General features: G+C 38.2%; 1 protein-coding gene across 26 annotated transcripts in view; it reads left to right on the top strand.

Annotated features, from left to right (window-relative positions):
- Positions 1-15,608, top strand: part of MPDZ (multiple PDZ domain crumbs cell polarity complex component) — a 104,148-nt gene that overhangs the window by 38,062 nt on the left and 50,478 nt on the right. For all 26 annotated transcript variants that reach the window (XM_064439090.1, XM_064439086.1, XM_064439083.1 and 23 more), the window contains 8 exons: positions 1,244-1,332; positions 3,007-3,202; positions 4,526-4,615; positions 6,627-6,706; positions 7,943-8,089; positions 8,710-8,877; positions 9,866-10,051; positions 12,781-12,990. In XM_064439090.1, coding sequence (XP_064295160.1) covers positions 1,244-1,332; positions 3,007-3,202; positions 4,526-4,615; positions 6,627-6,706; positions 7,943-8,089; positions 8,710-8,877; positions 9,866-10,051; positions 12,781-12,990 — 1,166 coding nt within the window. The remainder of the gene's footprint in view (positions 1-1,243; positions 1,333-3,006; positions 3,203-4,525; positions 4,616-6,626; positions 6,707-7,942; positions 8,090-8,709; positions 8,878-9,865; positions 10,052-12,780; positions 12,991-15,608) is intronic.

Genomic DNA, 15,608 nt, shown 5'->3' with positions numbered 1-15,608 from the left:
GCTGTGGGGGAGGAGTGACGAGTGGCTGTGTAGTGCTTAGTTGCTGCCTGGGGTTAAATCATGACACCCCGGAAAATATCAAATTAACAAAAAACATTAAAGAATGGTAACTGTCGTGACTTATATTTGTGGTCTTATTCTTCCTAAGCTGAATATAGTCATTAGAGCAAAACATAGGTTTAGCCCTCCTTCTTGCTAACTTTTGTCACATTTTGTCACAGTAAAAGACGAGTTTCAGGGCTGCAAAGGCATTCGGGTGTCTTGACAGCTGTTAAAGTGTAGTAGTGGACTATCTATGCTGTGTAGTGGATTATCTTCCCATCAAATGTATCCATTTAACAGAGTTTAACATTTGTTGAGAGAAAGTAGATTCTGTTAAGATTTCTGATACCAATGTTACAGACCTGTGACCTTCAGACCTGATTTTGTGCCAGTTCATGCTAGTATTTTCTCAATTTTGTGTATACTATTAAAAATGTGCATGTAGGAACTCCATAGTTTTCCACTTTACTGAGCTGTTGAAGTTGTTTTAAATTCCAGTGTGTTTTTCCTGAAATGGATGTGTTTTTGTAAAATATCCTTCTGTAGGTGTTTTAGATATATAAGGCTTTTCCACCTGCTTCAAAATCGGTAACTGGCTAAAATGGTTCTGGTTTGGGGTTTGGATATTTTTTTTCCTGACTTTTTTTTTTTTAATTGGATCAACTACTGACTTACAGTTGTAGTTAAAAGCTAGTTCAAACATAAGTTGTAGTCCTGCTTGCTTGAAATTTTCTGCATTTGGTTATCAAACCATGCACTTTCTTAAGCAGTTATTAAGTACATAGTAAATACAGAATTTACTAGGTTAGTGTACTCAAAACTGAATTTTCTGTCCTGCAGTTTTAAATGACCAGGAGTCTGACATAGGTTTTTAGTCAATGTGGTTTCAACATTTAGGTTGAAATAATTCAGAATATTTATTCTTTTGCAGTTAGAATTGGTAATTTGACATTGTAAGATAATGAATGAAATATGGTCTAATGGAAGCTGACATTAATCAGGGTTATCCTTTATGAAAATAATAATACATATTTTTTACTTAAAGCATATACTTTCCTGATGATTCGTTCCTTATCTTACCTGGCGATTGTATTTTCTTTCTTTTTTTCCCTTTGGCTGGTGGCATTATTTGGAGATTGCTGCATTATTTGAATTTCTTAATAAATTAGTTAATTTAATTTTCTCTGTTTCTTAATCCGAGAACCTTCTGGTATCTTTGTGAAAAGCATTACAAAAGGCAGTGCTGTTGAACATGATGGCAGAATCCATGTGGGAGATCAAATTATAGTTGTAAGTAAACACAGAAGGAAATGAGATGGCTTGTTTGCAAAACTCAGCTTCTTTAAGTTGTAAAGAAATACATAGTATATGTATAAAAACATTTAGGATTGGTGTTGAAATAGTAAGTCATATTTTTGACTGAGTATTCGATTGCATTATTTTTCTGATTATGCTATCTGTGTGTAACGTGTTTCTTAAAAAAAATCTGTGCTATGTGTGTATCTTATCAGTAGGAGCTTTGAGACTGCTTAGTAAAGGCAAAGTTTTGGAGCTTGACTGAAATTAATTAACTGTTTTCAAAATTATTTTTAAAAGTGTTTCATTAAAGTTCTAGATGCTCAGAGAAAGAAAGTATTTTAATGCATAAAATGTTACTTGTGTGTGGAAAAATCAGGTCACAAATGCAGGAACTGCGTTTTTGTGTCTGTCATAGATCTGGCCTTGTATTTGTGTGAAAGCAGCACTAAGAACAAGTTATGGTTTCTCTTGAAGTACAAATATGCCTGAATTTTTGTATGTGGAAGTAGATATGGTTTTAATAGTGATTTAAATGCTGAGTACAAATGGCTAAAATTGATTATTCCAGAGTTTGATTTCTTCTTCTACTGCAGAGGCAGAAGGAGAAAAAGATTTGAATTGCCTCAGCCAAAAGAATAATAAATATTTTTAAATAGGGTTTGCTTAAGTGCGGAGGAAAAACCAAATAACCCCAGCTCATTTTTAATCACTTTGTATTTAGAGGAGCACCAGAGTTGGAAGAAGTTCAAAGAAGGGCAGCAAAATGATTAAGGGTCCGGGGGAGTCATTCTTCATGCAAGGGGCATTTAAAATAATGGAATATATGTATTGTATAGGTAGACTGAAACAATTACAGGAGTCAGGGAATGTAGTATTGTTAGAAGTATTTCAGAAATTAAAGGTGCTGAGGGGTGAGGTGGAAAAAGAATAGCATAATACGGAGTTTGCAGGGAGAAAGAGAACAAAAAGTGGAGTATACTAGGGATAATGGGATGAAATTAAGCCATGCCCAAGTCTTGAGTTTCAGAAAAAAAACTGACTTAGTGAGGTAATGGGGTAGTTTCAAACAGAAGAGGACAAAATCATATTCTTTAGAATATTACAGGGTTGGACCAAAGATAACATCTGGCTGGCTGGGGCAGTCTTTGATTGGTAAATTGGACTTCACAGTGTTCAGTAGTAGACTTCACTGTGTCTGCGGTTACTTGGCCTAAAAATGGCCACGCTTTGTAGTTTTTTCTACCACAGTGGATGGATGTGTCTATCTCTACCCTCTCCTCCCCAGCTCTCCTGGCCATGGCTGTGTTGGTTTATTCACCCAGTATTTTCTCGTCAGAGGTGGAGGTGGCTGAAACAGTTGAGCAGGGAGGCTGCAGGATATGCCCACACAGCATGTGCTGTGTCCTCTCCCACTTTCGTGGGCATCCAAAGCACTTCTCCCTGCTTTGCAGTGGTACTGGTTGTTATCCGCCTGTGGGGCACTCCAGTGAAAGTTCTTAGTGTATCTAATGTTGTTAAATCATCCAGGTGTTTGTTCTTGTCCCTTTGCTTGCTTTGTGCTCAGGCTAACAGATGCTGAGAACTCACCATATTATTTTACCATGGACATTTTATTTTTTTTTCTGGGTGGTGTCTTGTGGACTGAAAAGCTGCTTAATCCTGCAGGTGGATGGAACAAATCTTCAGGGTTTCACTAACCAGCAAGCAGTTGACGTTTTGCGGCACACAGGACAAACGGTTCGGCTCACTTTGATCAGAAGAGGGCTTAAGCAGGAAAATCATATTCAGCCCCCGGAGGATTTCAGTGCTGCTGTTGAAAAGGACTTACTGTTCCAAACAATGGATAGTAGTACAGCCAAAGGTATTTAAAACTGGCTTTGCTTTAAAGCTGAAATATTTTTCTTCTCAGTAGCAAACTGGAAATAAAATGGACTAGATTCATTCTAGGTAGCTATTACTGGTGGCAGAGCTGCTGTACATGAGGGGAGAATTTGGTCTACTATGGTTTGATTAATCTGTTAGACACAGTGGTATTATTTGCTACATTTTCAAAGTGAGTGTTGAAAGCTCTGCACTGCATTGCACTCCTGACTGAATTGCTTCAAGATTTTGATCCTGCAAATCTTCAAATGGTAAGGAGGCAGTAAATGTTTTATTTGTGCTCAAGGGTGAGAGCTGCATTCAAGAGCAAGCAAAGAGATACCCTCCACAATGAGAAAAAACAAGTCTCAGTTCTGTTCACGTTTGTGTGTCAGTGTCACAAGCTTGAGGTATGAGAGAAGTGGCCTATATCTACAGGTCATTAATAATGTGATAGGTCATTGACTATATGTGTGTACAAAGTTCAGAAGCCAATGGCCAATATTAATTTGGCTGCTGATGAAATAAGATTAGTGAAGCTTAATCTTATACTGTGCACATTGTGAATTACATGTGCCGGATGTTGGAAGTTAGTGTTTGAACAGAATATTTGCACAGAAACTGGATGCACAAACAGATTTTTTTCAGCTACTTGTGTTACAGGTTGGTGCCAGCATAAGTATATCACAACTCATAGACTGAGGTATAATCCCCACCTCGCACAAGATTTTGAAAGACCCAGCAGTATGTTACCTGTATGGCATCCTGTTATTCTCTCCTTCAGCAAAAAATTACAGAGGAAATGCTCAGAAAGTGCTCTTTCTCCGGCCTAGAGGGGTTCGAGACAGCTGACAGCCAGCAGCATACCTAAGAAAACTCTCCGGTAGGAGAGTCTTTCTACAAGTAAAGAGTCTGTCAGGTATTCAGGCCTCTGAGACTGTAGGATTTTCATTTTTTGATGTCAGCTTCCTGAATTGCACAAAGGAGAAAAGAAGAAAAAGGTAATACAAGGGTGCTAAAGAATGCTACATTTATATGTTTTGCAGTAACTTTCCTTTCAATTACAGAGATACAGCTACTGATAGTTGTGCTTTTTTTTTTCCTTCTTTCATTGAAAAGTTCACTAGAGAAGGCAAAACATGAACAGAAGACAAAATGTCTTTAAAATATGGCATTTTTTGGGGGCCCCTCATGCCAGATTCCATTTGCCAGATATGAATACTCTGAAGACCAGTAGAAGAGTGAGTCAGTGCCCTGAGGCATGCCTGTGAGCTTGATGAATATTGCAATGCATAAGAGCTGAAAAGGCTGCTTCTTTTTCCAGGTAACAGTGAAACAGAACAGGGATCCCCATCACCGCCATGCAGTGCCAGTGTGGTAAATATTGGAGAAGACATGACGCAACAGGAAACAGGTTCGCAATGTTTAATATTTTATTCTGTGAAAATGCACTTGGCTGTGCTTACACAAAGATCAAGTGTTTTGTGTGCCTTTCAATCTCCTGTGTGCTGTGTAGCTGAGGTACAGCTAGGAAGTGAAAGTAATTATACATGTAAGCCTGTATTCGAGTGCTGTAAGATCACTGACTACTGTATGTCCCTGAAAATAATGTCAAATATTTCACATGAAGCAGTCTGTTTTTGCTACATGCTTAGCCCTCTTTTTAGTCTAGTTTTGTATTTCTTCTTGTGTTTAGTCTAGTTGTGTGTTAAACCTTTTCCCTCCTCATTCCCCAGTGTGACTTTCTAGCTGACTGTAGCTGTGCAGCTGCAGTTACAGGACTTCTGCCTTTTCTGATAAACTTGCTTTTCACAAATTCCTGAGCTTGCATTCTTTTCAGTCTGTGAATCTCTGATAATACTTGAAATTCAGTCAGTTCTGGTGGACTGATCTGCTCTGACTTTCCCATGCTCTTTGTGGAAATTCTTATTTTCTAATAGGTATTTTACTTTTTGTCTTGAGCTGTTAGGATACTGCGCTGCATTTCAGAAGCCCTATGAGACTATATGTTTTCCAGATAGAGACAGCAGTGGATGTGTTTTCTAACATTTTCCTGCTTCCAGAGCTTAGAGGGGAACTGGAAAGCATCACCTTTATGAGTTCTGTAATATGTATCTTTTCGTAACTCCATGCTTTCCATTTTCCTGGATAGCTGAAGAATTTTTTAAATACCTTCTCTTCAGATAGTGCAAGATACCTGTTTTGGGGGAAATATGGTCGTATCTGAATGCCACACAATGCCTGGCTTTATTTTTAGTAATGTTTCTGAGCAATGACTAGATTTAAAACACAGTCTGAGGCTGTTAGTCACTTTAAATTCTTACTGAAAGTCAGTGGGAGTTGGGAACTTAATCCTGTAATGAAGATTCTAGTCTTCACCTGTGGTGAACATTCAGATCTGAAGAGTTAATTTTTATATTTTCTTTAGGCACAGCACAGACCATGGACTTTGAATATGTAGGGTACTGTTAAATCTGCTGTGTTTGATGACTATTGCATCTAACTACTGCTTTTTATTGTTTCCTGCCCTAGAATCTAAACAGTGTGCATGAGGGGAAAATGAGCAGGCAGAAAGCATTTCTCTGTTTTTTCAACCTTCAGATAAACTTTCAGTCGAGTTGCTGCAGTTTACTGCCTAGCCCGCCACTGTTTTTCAAAGCATCTTTACTTTTCTCCCCTCCTTCCTTTCCAATTTCATTTCTGCCTTTTAGCTGTGAGAATTATTTCTTGTTGTATGCGTGCATGTATGTGAATGTAACAATAAAAAAAAAAAAAAAAAAAAAAAGCCAGGACTTGAGTTCTCTTGCTGCCCTCTAGGGCCTACAGTTTCAAAAAATCTTTTACAGTTGTGCTCATTGTTTTGAAAGTACAAAACCTCCAGATTTTGTTTGAAAGCTTCCTTTAGACACTCTGTAAAATGCAGGGTCTGTCAAAAAGGATCAGTATGCAGTACCACATATGTAAGTATTTTGGCCCATTAATCAATCTGATCAGCCCACATACAGTCTGGTTTGACAATGCCTGGGGCATGCATGTAACTTTTTCATTTGCTTTGTGCCTGTTATCTTGTAAAGTTCTGTTAAGTTAAATTCACTCAACACTAAGGCTAGTTTAAATATGTGTCCTTTCCACTCAGCCGTTCACACCAAACTTTTTGACTGACTTCTGGTTTTTTGACTGAACTTCATGTCTTTCATGACATGTTAGTTTTGCCGGGGTAGGATCTAATACTGTTTTGCAAGTTTTTCTTCTGGTAAACTGAAGCCTGGTAAGACAAAACATGTCAAGTTTTTGGTCATATTTGTGAGAGTTGTAGCATCATGGGAATGATTGTGTACTCGTGCATGGTCCATATACCTTACCAGTTATAGGAATAGACAGAACGTTCTACTTTTTGTCACAGTAATCTCAGACATCTCTTTTAGACTTCCAGCTAACTACTACAGAAGAAGCAGTTACAAAGGCAAAGTGGCAGAGGATTATGGGTTCAAATTATGAAATAGTGGTAGGTAAACTTTGATTACTATTATTAAATGCCCTTTGATCTGTCTACATATTATGTTGCTAACATACAGATACATATACGTTTGTATTGAATTTGTTCCTTTATTTATAGGAATTGTACATATGGTCCTTCATCTGCTGAGATTATTTTATTTTGATTATAAATTTTGAATATAGATATATATTTTTCTGTATTGATTTTAGCAAAATCATCACAGGCTTCTTAGGTTACTGTGCTTATGAGTATTGTTTCACAGACTTCCTAGCTTAAAGAGGGTAAATGTGTATTAGAGGAAAAATAATATTTAAGGTAAACCACAAAGCTCCCTTCATTAGCCGGAATTTGAAGCTAGTGCTTGGAACATCATACCCATTCTGCATGCTAAATGAATTGTTTGATGAAAAATCCATAGGACGTTTACTGTAGATACAGTTGAAAAGCAGTATCTGAGTTTAGGACTTTATTTCAAAATTACATGCCAGAGCTGTAGTCTCTGCAAAAGTATGTATTATTAGATATATTGCTGTCATACGCAGTTCCCACTTGTGTATGCTGAAGTGGTGTGTGATCAAAGTTTCAGTTTTTACCTGCCTGTCCCCTGATCCAAGCATTTGTCACATTTTTACACAAATGTGTTGCAGAGCCTCTTCTCCATCTGGAATAGATCTTATTGGATTGGTATGTGTTTCAGTTTGTGTGTGTAAGGGGCTCTTCTTGTTCTTGCATAGGAGTCTGAAGTACCACATAAAGTTAGGTAAAAGAGAGGGTCTGTGATGCTGATTTTCTGTCCACATGCATGGGGCAACGTAGTCGTATTACTCCAGTCAAGGTGTTTTGGTCTGTTGTGGTTCCTGGATAACACGGTGAATCCATAACAGTGGTTTCCTTTCAAGAATAGTGTACTATTTTGTGATTGTATAACTTTCACTAAACTTAGCCTGCAGGTTTTAGTTTTTAATCTGGTATTTGTTTTTCCCCTCTCAGTGCTTTTCATCTTATTAGGAAGTTAAAGTTGGATTCTTCCTTTGAAGCTGCAGTTATTTCCCTCAGTGTTTTTGAAGAACCTAAGCTAGTAACTTTGGATGCTTTTGCAGGCTAGCAGACTGCATTACACATGACAATATTTCTGGTTTCTCACTTCTGGAATATTCACCTCATTGTATGTAAATTGAAATGTGAAGTAACAGGAACAGCTGTAAATATGTCAAAAGTAACCATTTCTTAATCTTATTTTAGGTGGCTGTCGTTAACAAATTCAGCGAAAGCAGTGGCTTAGGGATAAGCCTTGAAGCTACAGTGGGACATCATTTCATCAGATCTATCTTACCAGAAGGGCCAGTTGGACGAAGCGGCAAGCTGTTCAGTGGAGATGAGCTGCTGGAAGTAATCAAAAATACTACTTTATCTTAGCCTGCATTTAGTAAGATTTTGAGCAGTGACTTGCTGCTCACAAGTTATGACTTCGGGAACGTGGCGTATCTAACTGCACCCTAGCTGTAACCAGAAGTGCTTGAGCAGTCACTTGATGCGTATTTCCGTGTGTTTATGTGAATGCACATACTTACATGCATTTCTCAGCTGATAGCTGTTTTTTCAGGTACGATCCAAGGTCATCAAAAAAGAATACCTAGCAGAAGCATTAAGATTTACTAGGAATATCCCTAAACAGTGAAGAGACTAAACACCTCTTTATTTTTCTAAATAATTTTCTTAGAATTAAAATGTGAATTTGGTTCACATGAATGCAAGAAACATGAAATGACAGAGTATGTAGTGTTGGTAGGGTGGCATCACACATGAGAGTATTCATTCAGTTCAAAACTCATCTTGATGCTGATTCTGAGCACCAAATTGAGTAGAAATTAAGGGTTGACTATGTCCATTAGTGTGTTTTTGTTTGTGTTTTTTTTTTAAATAAGCTGAATAGAGGGTTAAGCTTTTTTTAATTTTATCCGTCTTAGTTCATTGTACTTCTAAACACTGTGTTTTCTTTATTTATTGAGGTGAATGAGATCTCTTTGCTTGGAGAGAACCACAAGGATGTGGTCAATATATTGAAAGAACTGCCTATTAAGGTGACAATGGTGTGCTGTCGTCGGGTAGCTCCCCCCATCGCTCACCCAGAAGTACTGGAGAGTCTAAGTCTATCTGAGGTTCAGCTCACAGAAAAGGTATTTCGTCTTAAAAAAATCTATGAAAAAAAATTACCATTTTCTTGAGAAAAAAGTTATTGTACAAGATTAGAAAATATGTTTTAATATTTTAGGACTTGGAACAACATAAATAGAAAAAGGCAAATTATGTTCATCAACCATACTTTAAGCCAACCAGAAGGTGTCAATCCTCCTAGGTTATGGGCAGAATATTCTGGGACACAGGTTTATCTACCCAAGTACTTAATTTCTGTTCTGCGGGTGGGCTGTGGGGGTATGGCAAACTGAACTGTGTGGTCTTTAGAATATGAATATATTTAATCTGGTTTTGACCTTTGCTTTCTGGGTTTGTGTTTTGCAGAACTGAGTGTGCTTTCACTGGCAGACACACTTCTGTCACTCATAAGTGCAAAGCTCTGGGCAGCCTGATACACTAAACATGTAGGAACAGGCTGCTGTATAGTATACAAAGGCATAGCATTTGTGTGAAAAGAGACACAGTTAAATCTGAGTTCTGGGCAAGGCACCAAATTCAGCTTATTGTTGCTAAACTTTTCTATGAAACCAAAGGAAGAGAAAAACATATATGCATATGTGTAATTCTTGTTTACTTTTTTTAAACGTTCTGACTCCTGACAATTCTACTATGTTTAGATCAAGACATATTTTTAGATATACCATTTAATAACAGATATTTCCTGTATAGTTGAATACATATACTAATGAAGTTTTCTGAAGTTTTTAGTTTGACAGAAATTCCATTTTGTAAATATTTTTTTCCAGTGAGTACTTTTTTATACTTCCGGCATAGCTATTTTGTGTCAAGGATATGTGAATTCTGTGCTAGCTTTATCAGACTTGTTTGTTAACTCTACTGAGTGCTTGCAGTTTCTGTGTTTAGAGAAATATCACTTAGTTTTCATCTTGTTCTTGGTGAACAGAGTTTTGTCTCTGGAGTTTCACATACATTTACATTTTATTGGTGAACATTCACTGTTTTTCTCAGGATCACATAGAACTTGGATTCACTGGCTCTTCAGACACAGAGGGAACAGCTTTGGAAATAGCTGACGAGGGTCAGAGTATGGAAGAGGTGCAAAGCTCGTCTTTGGCTATGTGGGAAACAGAAGTACAGCACATTGAGCTGGAGAAAGGGAATATGGGACTTGGATTTAGCATATTGGACTACCAGGTAACTTCTGTACTCCATTCTTTGAGTAGAGGACAAAATACTTTGTATTGTTTGAATCTTGCAATATGATCTAAATATGTATTTTAACAGTAAATGTTAATGGAAACCAAGCAATACAGTAAAGCTAAATGGATGTCACATCCCACTAGCTACTTTACTACTTCTTCTTCTTACTGTGTTAAGACTGCACGTTCTGATGATAACGGTAATACTGGTCCAGAAAAATAGATTATCCATAATACACCAGAGTCTTCAGAAAGCTCAGCTGCTAGTTCCCCAGGGGCAATGAATGATGTAGTCAGAACATTTAGGCATTTGGCCATGTATTTTGCACCTGCAGTAAGGTGCTTAGGGCAAGATCCAATAAAGGACTTAGGTGCTTAAAGCAGGATTTACTAAAATCCATAACTGCAATTCTGAAATCCCTTGCTTAGCTGCTGTCTATCCAGAACGTGCCTAAACACCCCCATTCATTTTGTGTTTTAATTCAAAGTTCCTGGTATCTCAAGCTGTGATTCTTGCTGTGCCCCAATGAACAGCGCAGTGCCTGTCTCCTCCCTGCATTTGGTCAGGATCCCAGAACAAATGTTCCTCCTGTTCCCAGTTGTCACAGTGTATAATTTTTAATCTGTTTAAAGTCAAGTAATATCTCCCTGCGGTCAGTGTAGGCTTTTCCCCAGTTGTTTGGTGGTGCTGCAGGACCTGGTCTCTTCCCAGGTCTCTGCTGGATCTTGTCCCTAAAAGTATATGCATTTGCATGTGGAGGTAATTTCCAGGTGGAAATTATGCCCACAAGGCACTGCTTAGTATTAATCTATGCCTTAGCAGTATTTTGCATTTGCATGCTGATAAAGGTGAAGAGCGGCGTAGCTTAATATTCTGAAGGATAAAGGCATAGTCAAGTATCTGTTCTATGAAACAGTGATTACTCTTTAACGTGTTACTCATGATGCTCTGCACTGAGACACCATAGCTGAGCCTCAGTATTTGGAGTCCATGTCAGCACAAAATAAAGCTAATTTTCGCTTCAGCCTCCTCTGAAGTGTTGACACAAATGGTGTTTGCCTTTGTGGTTAGTTACTGAATTTTGTTTATGGATGGTAATACTGAAGGGCTGTGGGAAGTACCTTAAATTGTTTTATATATTTTGGAAATATGAGTTTGATTATATCCTACAGCTGTAGTCACATTTCTGAAACTTGCCTTCTTTTTGATGTTATATTTGTGATTTGTTCTCTCCTTCAAGATGTGGTTAAAACATTTCGTCACTGAAGTTTCTGCTTTCGTCTAAGACTGTGAACCATGTTTACAGTGAGATTTATCTTCATATTTTGCTGTTTCCATCGAATTTTCAATTCATTTTCAGTGAACAGTGACTAAAGTTAAGGACAGTTACGTTCATACTAATAGATTCCTCATGTTTTATGCAATGGCAGGCCTGTAGGAAAGTCTACGTGATTTGTTAACTCAGGGAAGACTATCACATACACTAGAGAGGTGATTTTTTTCAAAAGGTGCTTCATGGAACGTAATCTTAAAGTGACAGTGTGAATACTTGTTTTTAAATCAGTGAGGAAGATGTCGGTGTTCAGGCTTAAGCACTATCTCCGGCAATGCTAGCTGTATTTCTGCTTGCAAAGTGTTTTATTGCTTCGTGGCGTTCTTACTGCATTCACTGCCATGAAATGTTCAGGGTCTTCTTGGTCTCCTTCCCTCCCTCTCTCAATGTCTCTCTCTCACCAGCTTTCATCAGTCTCCAAGACCTGTGATTTTGGGTGCTGCCTTGATGGAGTACATCCTTTCAGATGTAGTTCTTGGCATGGAAACCTGTTAGCTTTGCAAGCCTGTTTGTAGATGTTTACTTTTCCTTTTGCTATCAGTAAAGCTGGTACATTATTACATTTCTCTTATTTTTCTGTGCATGCACTCAGGTGAATTGCCATGTGTTGGAAATATTAACATGTAATGATGTTCCTTGTGAACGTAATTCTATAAGAATCATGAAAATGTGTGCACCTGTGATTACTGTTATAACAGAATCATGCGTTCATGTTCTTCATATTTGATGCTAGCGTTTTTATAAAAATCAGTGCATTGAAGGATGGGGACTTCAAAGCCGTTTTCATTATTAAAAGCAAACACCACTTTGTTTTGTCTTGATTAGAGTCCTCTATTTGTATGTTCCTGTCTCCCATAAAGTGCTTAATTAGGCATGCACAAGGGCTTGCCTCTTAAAAAGTGCTTTCTCAGCTGAGCAAGACCTGGTGCCATGAAGTATAAGAGAGTTATTGAAAATAAGTGCTTTGTTCCATCAGAGTGCCTATGTTAACTTTGCCCCAGGCCGCACTGCCCAGCTATGTTCCCAAACCACTGAGTGTAAGGGATAATGAAGTCTGCAATGCTGTCATTGCAGTAGGAAGTATTTGAATTTCTTGTGTGTAATTACTCATTACAGTATGAACAGCACTCTGCAGTTTAGCAGGTTTTTATGCTGGAATATATGATGGGACATCACCTAGAATGGAGAAATAATTTTCACATCTGATAATTAAAAATAGGTGGAAGTCTAAATATATGGACAGTATGGACAGGAGGCTACGTTCCTGCTGAGGGTTTGTCTGGAACAGAGCTCAAACTTCTTTAATAACCCAACTCTGCATAAAAATTAGCCTTTCAAGACATAAAAGAGTAAATAAAATGAATTTTTTTTCTTCCTTTTATTTAATTAGGATCCTGTTGATCCAGCAAACACTGTAATTGTGATTCGCTCATTAGTTCCTGGGGGTGTGGCCGAGCAAGATGGCAGACTTCTTCCTGGAGATCGGCTTATGTTTGTCAATGATATCAACCTGGAAAACAGCAGCCTGGAGGAAGCGGTACAAGCACTGAAAGGAGCCCCAGCAGGAACAGTTAAAATAGGAGTTGCGAAACCACTGCCTGTAAGGATTTGGGAATTCAGTGGGTACTTTTCATGTCATTTAAGCTGGTACATGATGATCCCAGCTTCTGCATATGCTTTGTGTGCTTTGGGGTACAGCTGGGTGGCTCAAAACATCTGGAAACTATCTTTAATAGATTTCTGTATCTCTCAGCATTTAGGAGTGGCCTGTGTAGTGTGTGACTGGTTTAGTGATTGCAGGACCTAGCACACCTGTCTTGCAGCTGAGAAAACAGTGAAGCATCTTGCAATGAGTACATTCTTTCAGGGCTGCAAGTTGCCAGGCATAATTTTGTACCCTTTGCAAGGTTCTCTGAATGTGTGAGATGGTGATATAAGGTCAATTTTTAGTGTTTTCACTGGCATTTGCCTATTCCTTGACTTTGCAAGGCATAGTTCATATGCAGTCTTTATATTTAGACTGCACGCTTTTGTCTAAAGAATGGTGAGTAGTCTTCAGTTCATATACCTCAAACTGGTTATTTTAGCGTAGCCATAAATGTTACAGACTACTTTCTAAAATCTAGCCTGAAATTAATGAGATGAATGAGGTTGAGAGAGAGCTAGGGTTACTGAGATAGTGTGTCAGTAAGGATGCTAGTGGACGAAGTGTCCCTGATGTGTCAAACTGAAATCAGTAGAATGGCATCGGGTTTTCTTTACAAGGAAGATACCTGTCACTATATTTGAAAGATGGAAGTGCAGTCTTTGGGGTTCATTTTTGCTTTTCTTGAAATTACAATCTTGTAATCCTTGTGGATGCATATACCAGATTTTCATTCTTAGTGGATCTGTGTGGAGACAGTGGGAGGGAATGGCTAATGTTTAAGTTAGTAGAAACATTGCTTTTCATAGAAAGAGGATACTTTTTTAACTTGCTGTGTTAAATGCATTTTTGTAGTAGAGACTGAGTTACACACTAAAGTGTCTTGCAAATCAACATTTTCATACTTAAGAAGATGGCATTCTAAAAGAGAAAATGCGTGGAGGTTTTGTTTCTGTTCCCAGCATTTTGTAAACATTCAGCATGTGCACTTTAATATTTCACGTATTATGCTTGCCAATTAAGTAAGCACTGTGAGTAATCACTGGCTTCTTTGCAGTACTAAATGAATGCACCTAGCATCAAATTATGTTGGAAAAAGCTACTGGATAATAGAATTATGTTTTGTCCTCTTGAGGCTGTTCCTGTATCCCCGGGAAATACAATTTTAAACACAGACAGTGGATGCAGTCTTCCTGCCTGCTAACAAGATTACCCTCTGGCTAGCAACATTGTAAAGGCCTCTGCTGTTAGGCCCTTTCCCTGGTGGCAGCTCTGATGAAAGTTTTCGTATATGTGTAATAAGAGCAGAAATAGAAAATCAGTTTAGGATCAGCTTGTGGGCTCTGTGGTATAGCTGGATAGGCCTTTTTCATTACTTTGGGATGTAAAATGAGATGTGAAGCTGAATCAGTTCAGGTAAATTTGAAAAAAAAAATTGTCTATCTACCCAACACTGTGATTGAAATGAACATTTTGCTGCATTTGGAATTCATTTGGCTCTCCAAACCCCGACACATAACACACTCCGCACACCCTGTGTCCTGGCCAGTCATCCGACTCAGAGCTTCATTCTTCCTGCAGCTTTCACCAGAGGAGGGCTATGTCTCTGCTAAGGAAGATTGCTTTTTCTACACTGCCCAGGCACTTGAGGAGGAGGGGCCAGCTGATGCAGCCCTCTTCCATGCTGAGCTGGCTCTGGTTAGTGGCCCAACTTACCAAAGATTTTTTAAGGCTTTGCAATTTGTAATGAAAGGGATTGCTTTGTCACTGTTCATGCTTATTTTTTAGTGTTTACTGTTACTATGTTACTCACCCACCATAGTTGGGATGGATCCCCACATGGTAGAAACTTGCATTTGGAGATTTTGGCTGTTTGCATGAGTTGTGAATCTGGCCTATGATATATTAGTTGCTGGAAAAAAACCAAAGTACTTTGCTAAGATTCTCAAAAAGTGTGTGGCTACCACTTCTTGCATGCACTGAGTATCCCTTTGAAAATCTCACCTTGTGTAGAGAAATATGCATGTGCTTATTTTGTAAATAAGTCTCATTGCCTATATGTCATAATACTTCACTTCTCTACCTTGAAAAGTTTTTGGAACTCTCTTTTTGCATGTAAGCCAGCCTTAAAAGGAACACTGTCTTCAAAAGCTGCCAATCCTTCCTTCTAACGGTATTCTATAGTCTTTAGAATTAATCAGTGATTATGAGATTTGCAAGGTCAAAAGGTGTTCACTTGCACAAACAATGTGGCTTACCTGAGCATTCAGTGCCTTACATAGCCCAGAATTTACCAATAGGAACTCTAGAGAAAAATGAGAAAGGAAATAGGACTCTATAAAAAACTAAAAAAACTCAGAAAAAAAAACCCCATGCCAGTGTATAAATATATTTTGAGTGTGTCTTCTGATGGGTGTTTGTACTGATCTGGGCCTGATATTGAAGTTATTTGGCCCTCGTTTTCTGGGGGCATGAGTAGGGAAGCAGTTTCTGCTGAACTCCAGAACTTAATTCATTAGGAAAAACAAAACCAAAACAAAAACATGAAATGGATCTTCCAAAGCAAAAAATCT

Source organism: Phalacrocorax carbo, chromosome Z (assembly GCF_963921805.1).
Source record: "Phalacrocorax carbo chromosome Z, bPhaCar2.1, whole genome shotgun sequence".
Classification (NCBI taxonomy): domain Eukaryota; kingdom Metazoa; phylum Chordata; class Aves; order Suliformes; family Phalacrocoracidae; genus Phalacrocorax; species Phalacrocorax carbo.
This window is presented reverse-complemented; position numbering and strand designations above follow the sequence as displayed.